The sequence below is a fragment of the Pleuronectes platessa genome, chromosome 12 (genome assembly GCF_947347685.1).
Source record: "Pleuronectes platessa chromosome 12, fPlePla1.1, whole genome shotgun sequence".
Taxonomy (NCBI): domain Eukaryota; kingdom Metazoa; phylum Chordata; class Actinopteri; order Pleuronectiformes; family Pleuronectidae; genus Pleuronectes; species Pleuronectes platessa.
In genome coordinates, this window is record NC_070637.1 from 7,618,865 (window position 1) to 7,636,653 (window position 17,789).

At 41.4% G+C, this 17,789-nt stretch overlaps 1 protein-coding gene across 3 annotated transcripts in view; it reads right to left on the bottom strand.

Moving 5' to 3' along the window:
* Positions 1-763: 763 nt before the first annotated feature.
* The window catches only part of dntt (deoxynucleotidyltransferase, terminal), a 99,883-nt gene continuing 82,857 nt past the window's right edge, over positions 764-17,789 (bottom strand). For all 3 annotated transcript variants that reach the window (XM_053435870.1, XM_053435871.1, XM_053435872.1), the window contains one exon: positions 764-3,853. In XM_053435870.1, coding sequence (XP_053291845.1) covers positions 3,767-3,853 — 87 coding nt within the window. In that variant the 3' untranslated portion in view covers positions 764-3,766. The remainder of the gene's footprint in view (positions 3,854-17,789) is intronic.

Here is a 17,789-nt window from a genome sequence, read left to right on the forward strand (position 1 = left end):
GGCGGAACCAAAGAGACACAAAGTGACAACCAAAATCAGGGGATGACATTTTGTGTTTCATTTGGGTGTCTTTATGGTCACTTTGCAAAACTTTGTGACAAAACGACCGGGTCTCTTTGGGTCGTTTTACATCTCTGTGTGGCCGTTTACTGTCTCCCTGGTCATTTGGTGTCCCTCTGTGGTCATTTTGTCTCTTTATGCTGTGATTTTGTTGACTTGCAAACACAAAAACTGTAACAGTCACTGTAAACAGATGCTCCACATACATTCATGGATTACTGAATTACTGAATGTGTGTGCCGGGACCAGGCCCAGACGGTGTCAGGGGGCCTCTGAGCCCGGGCACAGCAGACCTATTCAGTAATCCCTCCATAGACGCACATGCTTGTTGAAAGGTCAGGAGTCGGGCTGTGCTGCTGTGAGACACAGAGTGAGTGAGACCTGGCTGGTATATTCCATTGAGGCGTCACTATAAAGCTCCTGTGCCATGAAAGAAAGGTGTCAGACGGAGATGATTGAAGGCATTTGGCACTGGAATGTCAATGAGAGAAAACTGGGGATTGGAAATGATTGCATAGGTAGAAATGAAAACTGATTGGGAGGCAAAATACATTTTTTTTTTTGTCAGCAAATGGAGCACCTTTATGCAAATTACTGCAAGCAATTTTTCAAACATTCACACATCTGTCATCTCAGTCAGACCTCAGACATCCAGCACGTAAAAAGGGAGTGTTTGCCAGACTGCAAGGAGCTAAAGGCAAGGATTTGCATAGAGAATGGCCACCTGTGATTGGCTGAAAGTGATGAATAAGCAAATGATCTGAGTGTTTGGAGCTGACCTTCAGCTAAAAGTTGATCTCTTGGTGAAGCTGGAATTTGGAATTTTTCAAGTCATGTCATCCTTTTTACACAGTAAATATCTACAACCAGCACAGTGCGGCTCCACTAAAGATACCAGCCGTGCTAATGTTAGCTCATAGGTCCCAGGGGCACCAACTCATCTAATGGCACCGCTCATCATCTGCTCAAGGATCTCACGTGTCAGTTTTTATAGAAAACACCAAACCTGGCAGCTTTGCATTGAACTCAACATGAATTCACATTATGAAAAGTTACAGTGACAAGTTAATCTATACTGATAAGGACCATGCAGCAGCACTCTAGCATTTGTGGCCCTATGGCCCTTTCATCTAAACCGATTTCGACTCATGTTTATTCAGCACAAACACAGAAAGTGTGTTACAGGAGTAAAAATGCCCGTGCAGAAATAAATTGTCTGTATTTCAATGAGTACTTACCACAGTTCACTGAGGTTAAACGATGAAGTACTCCAGTATAATCAGCTGTATCGTTAGGCAGTCACAGTTAAATCCTGCAGTACAGCCAGATAAAGCAGCAAACAGAAAAGATGACCTCACTTAATCTGTGATATCTTGTAAATGAATTGTATTAGGAATGAGATGGAGGACTTTGGAGCAGATAGCTTTTACTCTCTGCACTAACTTCTTTGCATTTCAGCTTTACAAACAGTTTAAGGCTCTCTAAGTCCAACAAACAACAATGTGTGAATTCCTAGAATGAATGGTACAGCCTTTAAATCCCTTTACACTACTGAATATTTAATGTGAAAGAAAAAAGAAATTCCATTTGCACTTGAAAAACAATTAAGAAAAAGGAGAGCAGGACAAATGTAAATTTATTTAGGTCAGGTTGATTTTGTTTTACTCTGGAGAGATCTATATAAAATAGTTAATCTCCGTTGAGTGAAAACACTAAATAACCCAGGAGAGGAGGGTTCCAGAGTCAGCTCCATCTGGTAAACACCACAACGCAGAACCTTTACAGACTGTTTTGTGCCAGCAAGGTGGAGAGGGCGGCACGGCGGGAGAGAAAGAGGGACAAAGAGCGAGACGGGGAAAGAAGAGAGGATAAAGGGAGGAGGCCTGGGTCAAGTCCTCAAAGTGCTGGACTGTTCTACTTAAAAATCTTTAAATAGGGTATTCCACTAGAATGGCTTGCTCTCATCTATCTCTGCTCTCATTGAGGAACTCTGGGATAAACCAGAGGCGGATGGGAAAGTGGGTTGGGTGTGTGGACCTTAGGACAGGACATGTCATCACTTGAGACATGAGTCAGGCTACATCCATACCAATACTTTCTTGTTTTAGCTCCATGTGAGTAACAATCCGTGTCCAAAACAAGACACCTTAAAACAAATGTCATTTAACCACTCACATACACTGCTCATATGCATGCTGATGTCAACAGAATAGATTGTCTACACTGCAGTTAATTGCTTTGAGACAGTAAATACTGAGAATAAGAAAAAACTATTGTAAAAAGCGAGAGCAGAGATTTCCTGACTACTGGTGCATTCAACCCAAACGAGAAGCAATAAAGTGACAAACAAAGTCACTGCAAAGCCGCGAAGAGACACACATTTTGCATCACTAGCATTGGACAACACGAACAGCGTGACACAATAGAGGCAACATTCGCATATTGAGCTAAGATAATGTTAATAGTAATAGTAATTTAATAGTGTTTGGCCATTTATCCTCCAATTAAACCTACGTCCACTGGACAGGGGTGGCTTCCCCAGCATTTCTACAACAGGTATAGGCAGCAATTGTATTCCCTTCAGCCAGTAGTCCACCCCTCCTCTTTTCCAGAGGATAACAGACCGATATTCCCAGCTTGTGATAACGGCACAGGTGTAATATATTGTCTTCACTGCAGGTAGTACAGTCATGGCGAGTAAGAACCAATCAGGAATACCGGTAACTGAGTTAAGATCTCCGTTAACACCTGTCAATGCTACAATGCCGTCTCAGTTTTCAAACTAAAACAGAGCCAGCAGCATTTTCAAACTTATCCACTTTGTCCTACAGAGCCACCGCACTTTTGAAAAATAAGGACAAGAATCCTGATAAACAACCTTCATACATGAGCCAAAGTCAAAGCAATAAGATAATGGATGTTTTATGAACTGGAGCCAGAGTCGCTTTGAATGCCAAGATCCATCCGTGTGGTTAGTGGACTCATTTACCTTCCGTCTGAATTCCTCCTAATTTCCCGGTGCAGCTGAGTGCCTCTAATTTCAGCCGAGCATCTGGGGAAGGGGACTCATTGTGGAACAAGAGCGGAGGCTATGGGTCTTTGGATAGCAGAATGCCAGCTAAATGATCTCCAGTGGACGTAGGTTTAAATGGAGGCTAAATGGCGACGCCAAACGCCCCTCTATCTGAAGCTCATTACCCGCCTCTCAATTCCCCGGAGACCTGGCTCAGCTTCACGCCGAGCACTTTCCTGCCAGGAGGAGGGTGATTACAACATTTTGCTCTACAAAAGCTCCCCTCCCCCTCACTTTCCTCATGGTTTCCTGTCTTCTCGCTCCTTTCTCTCCGTGGTCATCCTCTTTTGCTTCCCTCTGCGTTTCTTTCACGCTCTTCCTCTCTCTCCTGCACCTCGCAGGCTCCTGAGACGATTCATACTCTTGTCTGATTTCTCTTTGTGTCCTGACCATGACTACAACACTTACACAGACAGGCAAGACGAGAATGGTGAAGGAGTGTTCACTCGCAAACAGACAATAAGGAATTATAAATCATTCAGCGGCATGTAATCCATACGACAACAATGAATGCAATGGCAACAACAACGCATAACTGTATGGAATTAAAAAGCTGTTTGAAAGCGAATCCCAGCAGAGCAAGCAGACACTGCTGTACGCGGGGTGTATCATCCAGTCAGGGAGGAGCAGAGCCTACGCATTTCTCTGCCAAGGCTCGATGTACTCGAGACCCAGATGGGCAAAGATGTCCTTTTCAGTCGCAGCTGCCAGGAACTTGTTCTAGAGAGAGGACAAACAAACAGAAAGTCATGGACTTGTGGAGAAATGTGCCGGAATTTGTCACCAGAGCAGATCCACAGATTCTCAGCTTCAGGCTTCACTATTCCTCACGATGTTCATGTTCTCACAGTCGTAACTTCTTCAAGCTGTCAATTTCGATTTAGAACTTTATTCGCGCCTAGGCCCACACATGCCTTGGCTGGGCAGATTTACATGTGACTGTACACCTCGTTCTCGACCCATAAACCCTTTAACCTTGCTCTAAGTGATCGCACTTTTCAGCAGATGAGTACTTTCCCTGACAAATCACGACAGGGCTATTAACGGCTGGCCGTCGACCAACGCCATGTGATGGGTTATTTCTCTGTTGGAGCGACGACGAGGCCTGACTCACCTTGGGAGTGAGACAGCCCGAAGAGAGAGGGAGAGAAAGAGGACTGTGATTCTGACACATCCTGCCCTCAAGTGCTAAACTGGACCTGACACGTCGCGAAGAGAAGGCGGAAAAAACCGAGAGCACGTCAGCTCCCGCTGCCAGCGGACTGAGATAACTGAGAGCAACCAGTAGGCAGTGAGAGAGAGGGGGAAACACTACAAGGCAAGTCTCCCTCCACTCTGGCTTGTTTTTTATAATGCAAATGACAGGTTGGCCACGTGACAGGGAGGTTTACGTGCAAAATGCATTACGCTCATTTCATCGTTTTAAAGTCTAATTTGCACATTTCTGGCTGTTGTTTGTAGTTTTGTCAATTACTTCTTTCACTTACGGTGACATTGAACAAAGTTATTGCTGAGACCTGCGAGCATGGAGAAAGTTGCTACAGCAAAGTCTGACAGGCCAAAAAATAAGGGCAGGAAAAAATCTCTTTAAAATGTAAATGAGGTAAAATGGAGTTACAGTTAAGAGATTAGGAAAACATTGGTAGATTTTTCCTGGAGAGATGTTTATGAGTATCTTCAGCTCTTTACAACATGACATGAGACTGCAGACAGGGAAATGAACAGCAAGGTAAAAGAAAAATGTATCTGTAAAAGAACTCCATTCAATGTCCAGATAAAACAGAAACACAAAGTTGCAGAAACAAATTAAGTGAGTTTCCCTCATTTGATTGACATATTCGTGCTGCTCCATGTGTCCTTGCCTCCTGTCGTCCTCTCACCGTGCTGTCAGTCAGCCATCTCGGGTGATTCCCATCACAAGTGGACAGCTTTAAAAACAGGTGGTAGGTGTTCTGCCACATTCTCTTAGCAGTGTGAACGTGTCCTGGGCCGCATTAAAGACAGCTGTCAGCTGACGCCCTCCAACCCGCTACAAATTCAATATGAGCCGAAAAGATTTCAAACGTCTAAATGTTTCCCAAACATTAATTTATCTAAGGTGGCCACAAATATCAACACTGACTGCCACATATTTATTTTCCTTTTTCATTTCCTTTTCTTTCTTTTTTTACACGATTTCAAAAGTGTAATTTCCTTGTAGAAATGCATGCAGCAAAACATATTGACGATTGGACCCATCTGCTATTGTAAGATTGTAAGATACAGATTGTTTGTTCATTTTATGTAAACACCAAGATCGAGATCTCTTATGTTATTATGTTGTCGTGAGAAGTGTAAAAAAATGTGAAACTGTGCCGGACAAATTTGAATATGTTAGGCTGTCACAGTCTAGATGAATGATTATAAACACTGAAACATATAACCATGATTATTATTAGATAATATTTATTATGAGTATCTATTAGTAATTTATAAGTGGATTTAAGAAGGTTTGTTGTGATATGCTTGTAGATTTGACTTGTGAAAAGAAAAGATACCAGATAAGTTTGAACTCTTCTTCATCATAAACTAAATGCTTGTGCACATTGCTCTTCCAAACTTTATGTTGAAATACCTTGGGGATGCTATGTTTGGGAATTATGGCCCAAAATAAAAAATGAGACCCAAGTTGTTCACTCCTGAACGTCTTGGGAGTCTGTTCTGTGGATTTATTCCCACCACTCATTTTCTCTTGCACACAAAAACGTTTATCACTGCTGTCTTGGGGAACATAACAGTATATTTTTGGTGAAACTGTATTATTTTTGAGTGAAACTATCCAAAGCCTATTAAAGTTGTCCACCGCTGCCTGTAGTTTTTCACTGTTCTCATAACCCTGAGCCCGTTTATTGCTCTAACCACTCAAAACACATGAAATACAGACACACATAGCTGCAATTTATGGTGCGGTAAGCTACTCTCTATTAAAACAGATATAAAAAATATGCAGGGATGAAAAGTGGAGGCAGTGGAAGAGGAAGAAAACAGGAAAGAGAGAAAAGTGCTGGATAAGGCTGATGTGATTTGTAGTAAATCCTGATTTCTTACAGCACATGACAGGGCTTACTGTTCAGAGGAAACTCTGGAGATCCAACTAAAGGGGAGAACACAGGGCACAGATGAGATTCTCAACATTACCATTTCAGCCATTGTCCTGGATCAGGGGTAAAGCCGTCTCTCCGCTGCAATGTCCACTTTCCTCAATTCCTGCAATCCCTACATGCCCTCCGGGAGATGCTGCTTTATTTACTTAGCACAACACAGTGTGGGCTCTCAGAGAGATAAATCCACAAACCTTATGTACCTCTGAGTTCTCGCCTTCAGGGAAACTGCAGTGGAAATGGGAAAAGCGGCTTTTATTCTTTTTGGAGCTTTTTGGTTTTATCAAAAGGAGCTTAGAGTTCAGCCATAGAGCAGCAGGTAATTAGAGAGAGAGAGAGAGAGAGAGAGAGAGGTTATCCATCTGAGATGCTCACGTTCTCAGTGACCGGCAAGCCATCCGCACCACAAGCCAGAATGGAAGGTGTGCTTTACCGCGAGCCAGTGTCCTTGACTTAATAAGCTGCTAATCAGCTCCATGTTTCTCTGTCCGCCACGTAATGACATCCCTCGTGGACGGGAACACATATCAGCTCCTGCGAAACATCTGCCCCTTCTCTGCTGCCCGTCATCCTCTCTCTGCCACCCGGCCCACCGCTTGACGGATGGAGCTGATGGACATGGCTGCCCGCCCGACTCCAAACCCGACTCAACTGACACATCAAAGAGAGAGAGAGAGAGAGGGAGGGAGACAGAGAGATACAGAGATGGAGGGCCAAACCTGGAGAGCTGCTCAACCCGATCAGCCGACCTGCCAGCAAGCATGTGAAGGACAGAAACACAGAGGGAGCTCAATAGCCAACGAAATAAGGATTTTCACCACCGAACTAAAACATCATATTGGATTTAATAAAATCCATATGTGTTATACTATCAGCTTAATGTGGATTCATAAACTTGTTTTACTATTTCAAACTGGGAACACAAAATCATTTGTTTCATTGTCTGTTAAAAATGTATTTGATACAATGTCACCCTGGATATTGTTGGACTCAGACTGCGTCCACACACATATGGATGATGGTGAATGATGTGCATTTATATGCACTTTAGTCTTTATGACCATTAAAAGCAAAGCTATCAGGAGCAATTGGAGTTCAGTTTCTTGCCTAGAGAATGGAGGAGACTGACCGCCAACCTGCTGTATAGTGAACGACCCGCTCTACCTCCTGAGCCAGAGAAACACATATCTGGCATTGGGTTTAAAAAAGCCTTAATACAACAGTGAGTTTCAAATCCATTAAAATAAAGTAAAATAAAGGGTCTGTCTTATTTTTCCAGACAGACCCTGGATGTCCAAAATATTTTCTCAGACTTCACAACTCAAAATGGTTCTTACATGTGTTCAGGAGCTATTAGATCATCCTGCAGCCGCATCCATTAGAACTTGGGTATGAGGTAAATGAAAATCTGCATGTTGAACAATATGTAATCTAGTAATGAATCGGATTGTGGACTAATTTAAGAAATCCTATGTCCAGCACCAAACACATAAAAGAGAATGTGTTTATTATTAAACACATGAACGAGGAGAAAATGTACTTCAGGTATAAAAGTATGCCTATGTCCAGTCTGTGTGGGCAGCCATGAGAAACATGTGTCACCACCATGTGCCAAACATGGGACGGAAATATCTTCTGTGGAATCTGCATTAAACTGTATATTAACACATGTGAATATCATTCGTATCTATATTAGCGTTTCCAGGTCATTTTTGTAAAGACCGACATGTCTCCTGTTTTCATCTGGTAAACATCAAACATCTGGTGCAGACGGCCCAGCTGACCTTATCATTATACATGTTCACAACGCCGTCTGACAAAATCAACTTACAGGTTAATGGCACCAGATGGAGGGAGGGAATAGATTTAACCATCTTAGTTAGGAAGCACAAGTTCACATGAATCACGACTCCAAATTTATCATAAGCTATTAGTCTGTGTTTGCTGAGACATACAAACAACATGAGATGAAAATATGTAAGCTTGCTACGCTGCCCCAAGTGGTCAAAACCATTTAATGCAGATCATTTTTAAAAACATATTTCACCCAGACTGTATTGTACTGTAGTCAACATCCGTCTATTTAAAAGTCAACTTGATAATTAAGACTTTTAAAAGATTAAACCAGAGAAAAATAAATAATATATGAGGGATAATCTTATATAAAAACTGCAACATTAGGCAGGGAGATATGTCTTATGAAACGCACAGAGGAATACAGGAGAGAACCAAGCTAAAGGTCACACACAGAGAAGTATGCAAACACAACCTGAAATCTATGCAAATTCCCTTACACAAACTCACTGGTAGGAAAATGTATTTGAACAAAATCCTCTGTAAGTGTGCTATCATTTCACTTTCTGCTGCGACTGTCTGCTCGGCTACATCAACCAATTACCTCGTATCAAGAGCTGGAGAGCAGAGGTCAAACTGAATGGCAGACGCCCATAAAGCTTTCAAAAGCATGGGTTTCACCATGCTGCTGAGGTGAATGCTGTTCTTATCCACAGGTCTAACAGCTGAGGACATACACCTTTATACAAGGAGTCTGAGTTAAGCTTCCATCAGAGGAGACACACTCGAAAGCAGACAGGCAAGGGATGTTGAGAAAAAAATACATTGCAGGTTATCAAATCAGCTAATGTTCTGTTTCCTTTTTTTTGGACAATCTTCCTCTGACAGTTAGAAATATATTACTTTACTGCAAAGAGATCAAGAAAAATAAATCATCTGATTGCCTCTAAGTTAATTTGTCTTTATTGCGGCTCACAGGAAAGGGCTGACAGGGGCAGGAAAAAAAGTGGGAAATCGATTATGTCCGTGTGTCTTCCTGCTGTAACGATCCACCGCACGCCCACACTTCCCCTGTGCTCCTGTCTGCAGGAGCTCAGTCCAGAGGACACATTGAGTTACCAGAGAGGGCACAGACACCTCACTAATCACACCAGCAATTAGTGCAAGCGCCATAAAGCACCGCCGCCTATAAAACAGCTATTGAGTTTAGTGTTATCGTCATTACCTATCTTTCCTTGGCTTGCTAATCAGCCTGTGCATTGGGCAGAGAGGCAGACGGCTCACGAATAATGAATTCCTAATCAGAAACAATGGGATCCTCCCCTGACGTCCCCCGGTGTTATGGCTCTTTGCTTGTGTGGAGGAGTAAACATTTGCAAATCAAAGTTATTCAGTTGATTAGGCTGGTCGAAGGTAATGAACAGATACAGTAACACGTCTGAGAGAAGTGTCATAAAAGCTTGATGGTTAGTCCTTATAACTGTAATAACTTTGAGTATCATTGTTCTACTTTGACTCTCAAAGTAAAGTCAATTTATCCCATGTGTTTTCAGCTAAATATGTCGTATATATTGTGGTATATTGTGTTTCTATCTCACCATGAATTAAAAGAAAGTTCCTCGTTGTTGGCACATTTTAAATTCATATTTATAATCACAGTTGATTTATTAATTTAAATAACAACTTTAAAATGGCCTGAGGTTCTCCTTAACAAAATTACAGATCATTCGTCACTACCTTCAGATACAGGAGCATCATTGTTGAAATTGGGGGAATAAGTGTGCCTTCAGTCTGTGGACCGAGCTGAACATGTCTTCTTCTACATCGTCCGATTAACTACAGCAGTTGTAGACATCGGTCTGAAGATTGTGTTGGTTGCTTAACAGACCTCTCAAAACTGCTCAAAATAACAGCAGTTTTGCAAATCATTCAAACTTATCTAAAAGACAAGTGAATAGTAAAAAGGTCAATTCAGTTTAATTGTATGAAACAGTGACTCTAAAAGCTTCTTTGCTGATAAAACAGTAATTGCAGTTGAAATAATTCTGAAGTAGCTGTAGAGCATTAAGAAAGGTCAAGCTAACACCCTCTATGGATGGGCCTCCCCCCACCACCATCCACAACTCGTTATAAGAAATATGGAAACCTGCACTAATTTTCAAATCAATGCTGAAACTAAACCCCTGAACCACCACATTGTCTACCATTTAAAGACGTTCCCCATCCTTTCCTTCTCTCCCTCTCTCACGAGCACACAAAGGAGACATCTGCTGTGACGGGGGTTCGAACAGTGCAGGACCACCGTGCTGCTAAGACCTGTTTTCCTCTGTTCAGGGAACAGATTTCCTCCTGCTATAGGCCACACATCCTCATTATCCTTCTGCCCTTTTTCTATCCTAACCAAGCCTGACTCTTAGGCCCGAGGCCCGTGGCCCTACCCCTGCTCCCTCGAAGGTTATCTTGCCCCTTGAAACGGAGTCACAAGGGGTAGTGGTTAAAATCATTCAATTTTGCCGGGGATGTCATTGTAATAACATTGATAACAAGATCTTGCATAAACCAATGCTATTGTTTGCAGTTATTATAGTTACAAACCTATAATAACCAAATAACATATATTCTAATGTAGGCGAATCAATGACATTTGAAATTGAAAAGCTTGGCTGCTCTGCATTATTTCAACTATGAATCAAAAGCAAACAAGCTACTAGCAGTGGTCTGTATGATTTGGATGCTTTGTTATTAGAGGAGCGGTTCAGTTCAGTATCATCGCTTCTATACGCCGATTCAATAATCTGCATTATGTATCTTTAAAGAGGGGGGTGCGATATGAAATTATGTGAAAATACTGGATTATCCTGAAAAAAAGAATTGCTAACATGCTAACGCTAGGGCACTGGCAATATTTTTTTACGGTTGCTGTGTAAAAAAAGTGACCATAATACATAGAGATGATATTAAAAAAATAAAATTAAAATCATTATCAAAATTATTTTATCCTATTTAATGGAGAAACTACTACATTTGTGGGTCTCTCTCCAAGCTTGATGACGATTTGCCAGTGTACCCTTTAGTTTGAAGTGAGGGTCTGAAAAATCTGTGTTTCGAGCGGTATAGAGTCCTACCCATTATCCCTACCCCTCCGTCCCAACAGGTATTGGGTGTTGATGTTTTCTTCTGCAGGGGGATCGGCCTGAACTTGTAACTTATTTTTATATATATTAAACATATATAGTAATATAGGTGATGATGGTTATTTACAGATAGTTTAAAGAGCTTAAAGAGCAATTTTACAGCAGCTGAAAATATTTCATGTGCTCACCTCAAGTGGCTGAACTTGTTGCATTAATCCAGAGAGTGTCCCTTCACCATGACACGTGGTAACAGAGTAGTGGTAAAATAAAAAGTACACATTTTAAGTTTATTAACTTAATTCGTATTTTCCCCCTGAAATGCAACATGTCCAATTGGACAATTGCCTTGACAAGATGTGATTTTGTTGCCATGACTTTAATATGCATTTATTAGCCTGTAATTCTCCTGAAGTTCATCACCCAAGTCTGGAGGCATCTTGTGAACTAGGAATGTGTGAGAGTGACTAGATGAAGCTCTCCTTTAACTGCACAGCCTGTAATTGTACCTTGACTCTTCCCCACATGGACCCAAACAGAACACCCTTCTAATGATAACAATAAATTAACTTTCTCTGCTCCATTGAAGCTCATAAATAATTAATTGGTTTGTTAAAGAGGGGCTGGTTTTGCATGACCGATTGGTTTCCTGCAGTGTGATTGGATGCTGCTGTCACAGCATTTCTTTTATTCTGCTCAATGTAAAAAGAACACAAAATTTGAGCTTCTTTTGAGAATATTTAGATCACAACTTCATACTGAACTGAGCAAGGATCTTCTGACTCATTTTGAGTCTCAAAATGGCAGAGGCCACAAATCATGAGATGGGGAAGAAATGTGCTATAAGGTTAGACCAGACACTGTTTATAGAGACGTATCTCCATTATCCAGATATAAAGCCAATTAACCCAGCATACAAACGCTGTCATCTTGTGTATTTGGAGTCTGTACAGTATGATAAAGACATGGTAGTGAGGTCCCCCTTCTAACTGTCAGTCAACCAATTGTGAGCCAGTCTCAGCTGTCAATCATGATGTTTCACCCCATTTAATACCCACAAATAACAAATAAAAACCAGATTTACGTCTATTAATAATGACTTAAAACAGAAACCCTCTAGAGACAAATTAATTTGACGTGTACTTTGACGTGTAACATGGAGGCGGGATTATATATCCATGGACTTTTACCTTTCCACTGCTTATTACTAAGATCTTGTGGAAACTATATAATGAAAATTTAGTCAACAAAATACCACTGAAATTAAGTTTGTTATAATATTGGTTTGAATACAGAACTTATATGTCAGGTTTCTGAATGTAAAGTTTACGTATTTACAAGGACAAAGTTTATCAGTCAGAGGGAGGGGACTGCTGACTGTCATCAGCCTAAATAGAGCTCAACACAGCGCGGTTCTGGAAGAAAAAGATCCCATTGATTTTCTGAGAAGAGATTTTGATAATGAGCCATAATATTGTTATTGTTACAATGTTATATGCGGCACAAGTCCATATGACACCAACTGTGAAAGAAACTGTTTAAATCACATTCTGAACGGGAAGAACTACACTACCCACTATCATGAGGTGTAATAGCTATGTCTCTGATTGGTGGAGATCGCTGTTGCCATGGGAATGTTTACCATAACTCAAAATCACAGCTACGATCTGATGATTCTATGATACATTTCATTTATCCCAGGGCAACCACGATTTCTCTTTCTAACATGCTGCAGTTATTTAGAGATGACGAATGGAGTGTAAAGGGCTGAAAATCACTGCAACAAGGTTCAATTCAAAAAGAGGCGCTGGAAGTCAAATTTTTCTTTGCATAAAATCAAAGGTTTTATGGCCACAATTCATCTTGCGACTGGTCGGCCTGGTTCCATGCTCAAAATTCTTTTTAAACGGTAAATCCTCCGGAACCATAGCTGTTCTAAAAGAAGTCGCTGTTACGCTCCAAATCTGAGCCTCCACTGTTTTTGAATTAGCTCAGTGTGACTCTGTAACCACAGCATTGGAAGTGGTGTGAGCACAGCACAAATTTAAAGCAGCAGGTTTGTATCTCAGTGAACTCAGTGTTCTATTTCTATGACAGCACTGGTGGGCTTTCATGAGGCATTTTGCTAGATGAACATACTGGAGCTTTTGTTTCTTGATGGCACTCATTTTGTATTTTGGTACCTTGAGTGATGGTGAATGTGCCAGTGGGCAGTCAAAAGTGCAATATAGTACTTTTCTGTGACGCTCAGTCATTTAGGTTTCTGGTTTTCTGTCTTGTGTTTTCTATTTCCTGTTTCATTTTGTAGCCTTGCTCTCACTGTCTTGTTTCAGCTTCTCGGTGTCTTCCTGTCTGTGATTGTGATCTCCAATCCTCATGTGTTTCACCTGGTGTAATTGCCCCGGCCGTCCTGCTTTGTATTTAAGCCTCTGTTTCCCTTTGTCTGGTGTCGGGTTGTACTAGTTGTTTTCTCCCCACGTCGTGAGAAATGGTTTGTTTGTTCCTGCGGTTTCGACCAGCTTCTCCTGCTTCCTCGTTCCTTGTTCTCAGTGCGCCTTGTCGCCAGTGTTACTTTTGTTAGTGTTCTTGTTTTGTTTTTGTCTTGTTAAAGACGTTTTTGTATATTAAATCCCCTTTTTGTTATAACCTCTGCATCCTGGGTCCATCTCCTCCTTCAAACCGTAACACTTTTCCGTAATAATGGAGCCATGCAGGGTTATTTTTGTGCCGGAATGTGTCACAGAGAGACTTGGTCTGAGTAAAATGTTAGAGGAAGCAAGATATTTTCATTGATTTTACAAACATATCGACCGATTCCTAAATAATAAAGGATTTTCTCTCTAACCACTTTATCCTGCTGGCTCTGCTTTTAATGATTATCATCCAAGACAGAAGTGCCAATATGCGTCATGAGTTAAAACACTGGCAAATGCCATCCTTCCTCAATATCAATGAACACTCTCCGACATTGTGAAATGGCTCTCTAAGGATCCAGGAACATGCAGCCAAATGTGATACCTCCTCCCACACAAATGTAATTTAAGGGACCATATAATCACTTCAGAGCCTCATTGGGACACTGTTGTGGTGGATTTTTGCTCTGAACTCTTCTCTCCATCAGAACATGGTCGCTCAGAGCAGCCTGCTTTTAAAGGAGATGAAAAGAAGTGACGCGATTTGTCATGGCTCATGTCGGAGCCTCCACTGGCTGATTAATGTATTCCTCCTAATCACACACTGGTTCCAAGACACTGTGGCCACAAGGTGACAGAAAAAAAGTTGCCACATCCTGTGCACAGGCATCATTACAGAAATAGATCCAGGGAAAAACCGCAGCTTCTTATCTTTGCTTTGCCGTATCATATTTAGTCCAAACGAACACACAGTTGTTTCTGCAAACAGAGAGTGAATCACCTCTGCATAGGAAGGCCCTGATCAGTAAACTGTGTTAAGAATAGCTCATATACAACCTTTCAAGAACTGGCTACATGGCTGAATCCTAACGCTAAGGCTTGAGCCGACAACAGCTATGCTACATGTCATTTTATGAAACAATTGCATTAAAAAAGACAAGATTTATATGCCTGTTTATTTCATATTTACACATCTATATTACTACTAAAGCAGTGAATTACAAATTATTGTGACCGTGTTGATAAATGTAAACATTTACAAAGTACTTATCTTAACTCAAACCACAGTCATCCTTGTGTGGTAAGCAAACCAAACCTCATCCATGGCATCAATATGCTGATTTATTTTAACAGTGATTTGTAAGTTTTAGTAGGCACAGGCAATTGAAAGTGGAACTATTGCCAAAAGAGGGTGAGATCAATAAGTGGTTCAACATGAATTACAGAGATAAAGATTGACTAAAGTCAATCAGCTCCTCGAAAGTAAAGCCATGGTGTCTGTTTAGGAATTTTTGACCATGCTCACACATTACTGTATATGCCACTATATTATGTGTATTGTATGTTATATATTTACAGGAGAATAGTGTCTGTGCATAGATTATGTATTTTGTATATTACATCTGTACAGGAGAAAAGTGCCTGTCTAATTCCACAGATCCTCCCTTCTCTCTCTAAGCAGTACCCAAGGTCAGGTTATAGATAAAGGACCAACCAACAGTACATTGCAGTGTCTATGCTGAGGGACTTTCATATCTCACTCAGATGCACCAGACAGAGAGGCACCGACTTCAACTATCACCAACTTTAACTCTTTTGTGTATTTCACCAGTGGCAACACGTAAGGACACAATGGGATTTAGGAATGCATACTTTAGGCTTAACTATCCAATAGGATGCGAACACCTACATGTAACATAGAGAGTGACAGCAAATCTAGCCATTCATGGATGTGCTGGTGGGATGGGTAACGCAAGTTGAGGAAGATATACTGGGATGCTGTGGGAGACATCTTCAGGCTTGGGGTTACACTAATGTTACTCTGTTAGTGTTTGTATATTGTTTCACCTTCTGGTCTCCTTGATGCATCAAGTCTACATTAAAACCTTTTGCATAAGACATCAGCTGTTGCTTGAGTTCTCCTTTCACCAGCTACCAGAAAACTTCCATAACAGTTTCTTGATCAACCCATCACGTCCTCCATGTTAGCAAATGGGCCCAACTAAAAAGTCAAAGTACGCGTCAAATTAATTTGACGCGTACTTTGACTTACTGACGTCAAAGACTTACTGACGTTACTGACGTTTATTCCACAGCATTTATTGTTTTTATTAGTTATTTGATTTTATAAAAATGACTCAATATACCCAATTGCTTCTACAGGGGCAAGATTGCAACTTTCATATATTTTCGCTTCATTTCTCGATAGTGTGTGGACTAGGAGACACGTCATTCTTCTTTATATTCAGTCTATGGCATGGACAAATTGTCTGTGGAGCTCTGCTGCTAAATGCTACTGCCTTGATCAGTAGCAAAGGATATCATCTAAACCAGGGGTGTCCAAACTACGGCCCGCGGGCCAACTGCGGCCCGCCATCCATTTTTTAAATGGCCCGCATCAATGTCTTAAAATATAATATATATATTTTCTTGGATTAAATATATATATATTTTTTAAACTAACAATTTAGTAGCACTTAAATGGCACTTAATTATAGCACATTGTTTTGCTTTATTTGTGAAGAAATTTTACTTTCTTGGGCTTCTTACGTTCTTGCGTGCGTTGCCCAATTTTTTTAACTATACGACAAAGCTACGCAAGCCTCACGCAACCCGCAAGGCTGTGATTGGCCCGCTAACTACATCCTTTCCGGAGTCACATTTCCGGTTTCTTGCCTCATAATACTGGCAGAAACCATGGAAGATTTAGAAGAACGAATATGGACCAAATAGAAAAACGTTTGGCAGAAGAGGTCCAAAAGTATGACCACTTGTATAACCCGTCACTGACGGAATATAAGGACATGCAGATGGCCTACAATTCCCGGAAGGACATCTCGGCTAACGATGGTTTGCAGGTCGACGAGTGCACGGAGCTGTGGAGAAAGATCACGGACAATTTTGTCCTCCAGAAAAAGTAATAAAGTAATAAACAGTCGACGACGACTGCCACACACAAAGATGGCTTCTAAGGTCGTCTTCGACAAAAAACGTTACTCCACCTAGTGTTCTGGCGGTGAACTGCTTTGCAACATGTGCAACCCTTGGAGAACTATAAATTAAAACGAGTCGATCGACACAACTGCGTGAAAAGTTGCAGTTGCAGAACCATGAGCCAGCCTTTATTGTAAGTCGCTTTGGATAAAAGTGTCAGCTAAATGAAATGTAATGTAATATAATGGACTATGGCCCACTGTATTGCACTTCTCAACCCTGACTTACCAGCCGTCCCTCAGAACGCCGCCACGTCCCTCAGAACACTGCCACGCCCCCCAACCCTGAGCGACGCGGTTGAGTCGCACTGTCAACAGTCCGCTCCAGGGAAGGGGGCGTGGCGGCGTGAGTGGCCCTGTCCTTCGTATTATTTTCTGTATGTGGCCCTCGGGACAAAAAGTTTGGACACCCCTGATTTGAACAGTTCAGTTAAAATTTGTTATCCTAAAGATTAGTTCATACATGTACTTAACCACTCTAAAGAACATGATCAACCTTTAACCTATACCTTTTAGAGGGCACTGCAGCACAGAGACCGCAATGTAAGCCTGAATCAGCCCATGGTTGTTCCATCGAGTGTCCCTGTAAATAAATCATGGGGCAACCTGAAATGGGAGCCTTGGACAGGCCGGTGCCGGTGCCACCGCAAAGGCTATATCAATTAATGTTGCACGACAAGCAGACACGGCCCAAAACTGGGCCTTCCTGAAACCTTCTGCCATTCACTTTCATCAATAATAAATCAGGATCCATCTCCTGAGTGAGTCGAGACCCTGGTTCAGTCCAGCTACCCCAACCTCTAACATTCCCTTCAACCCTTCTTTGGCCTCTCCTTCCAGTTTACAAATTCACAAAATCGTCAAATTTCTGCTCTTTACACTTTAATTCCATGAATATAAGGTTGCACTTTGCAGTACTCGGAATATATATGATTTGTCTATTGAATTAAAAGTTGTATCTAAGA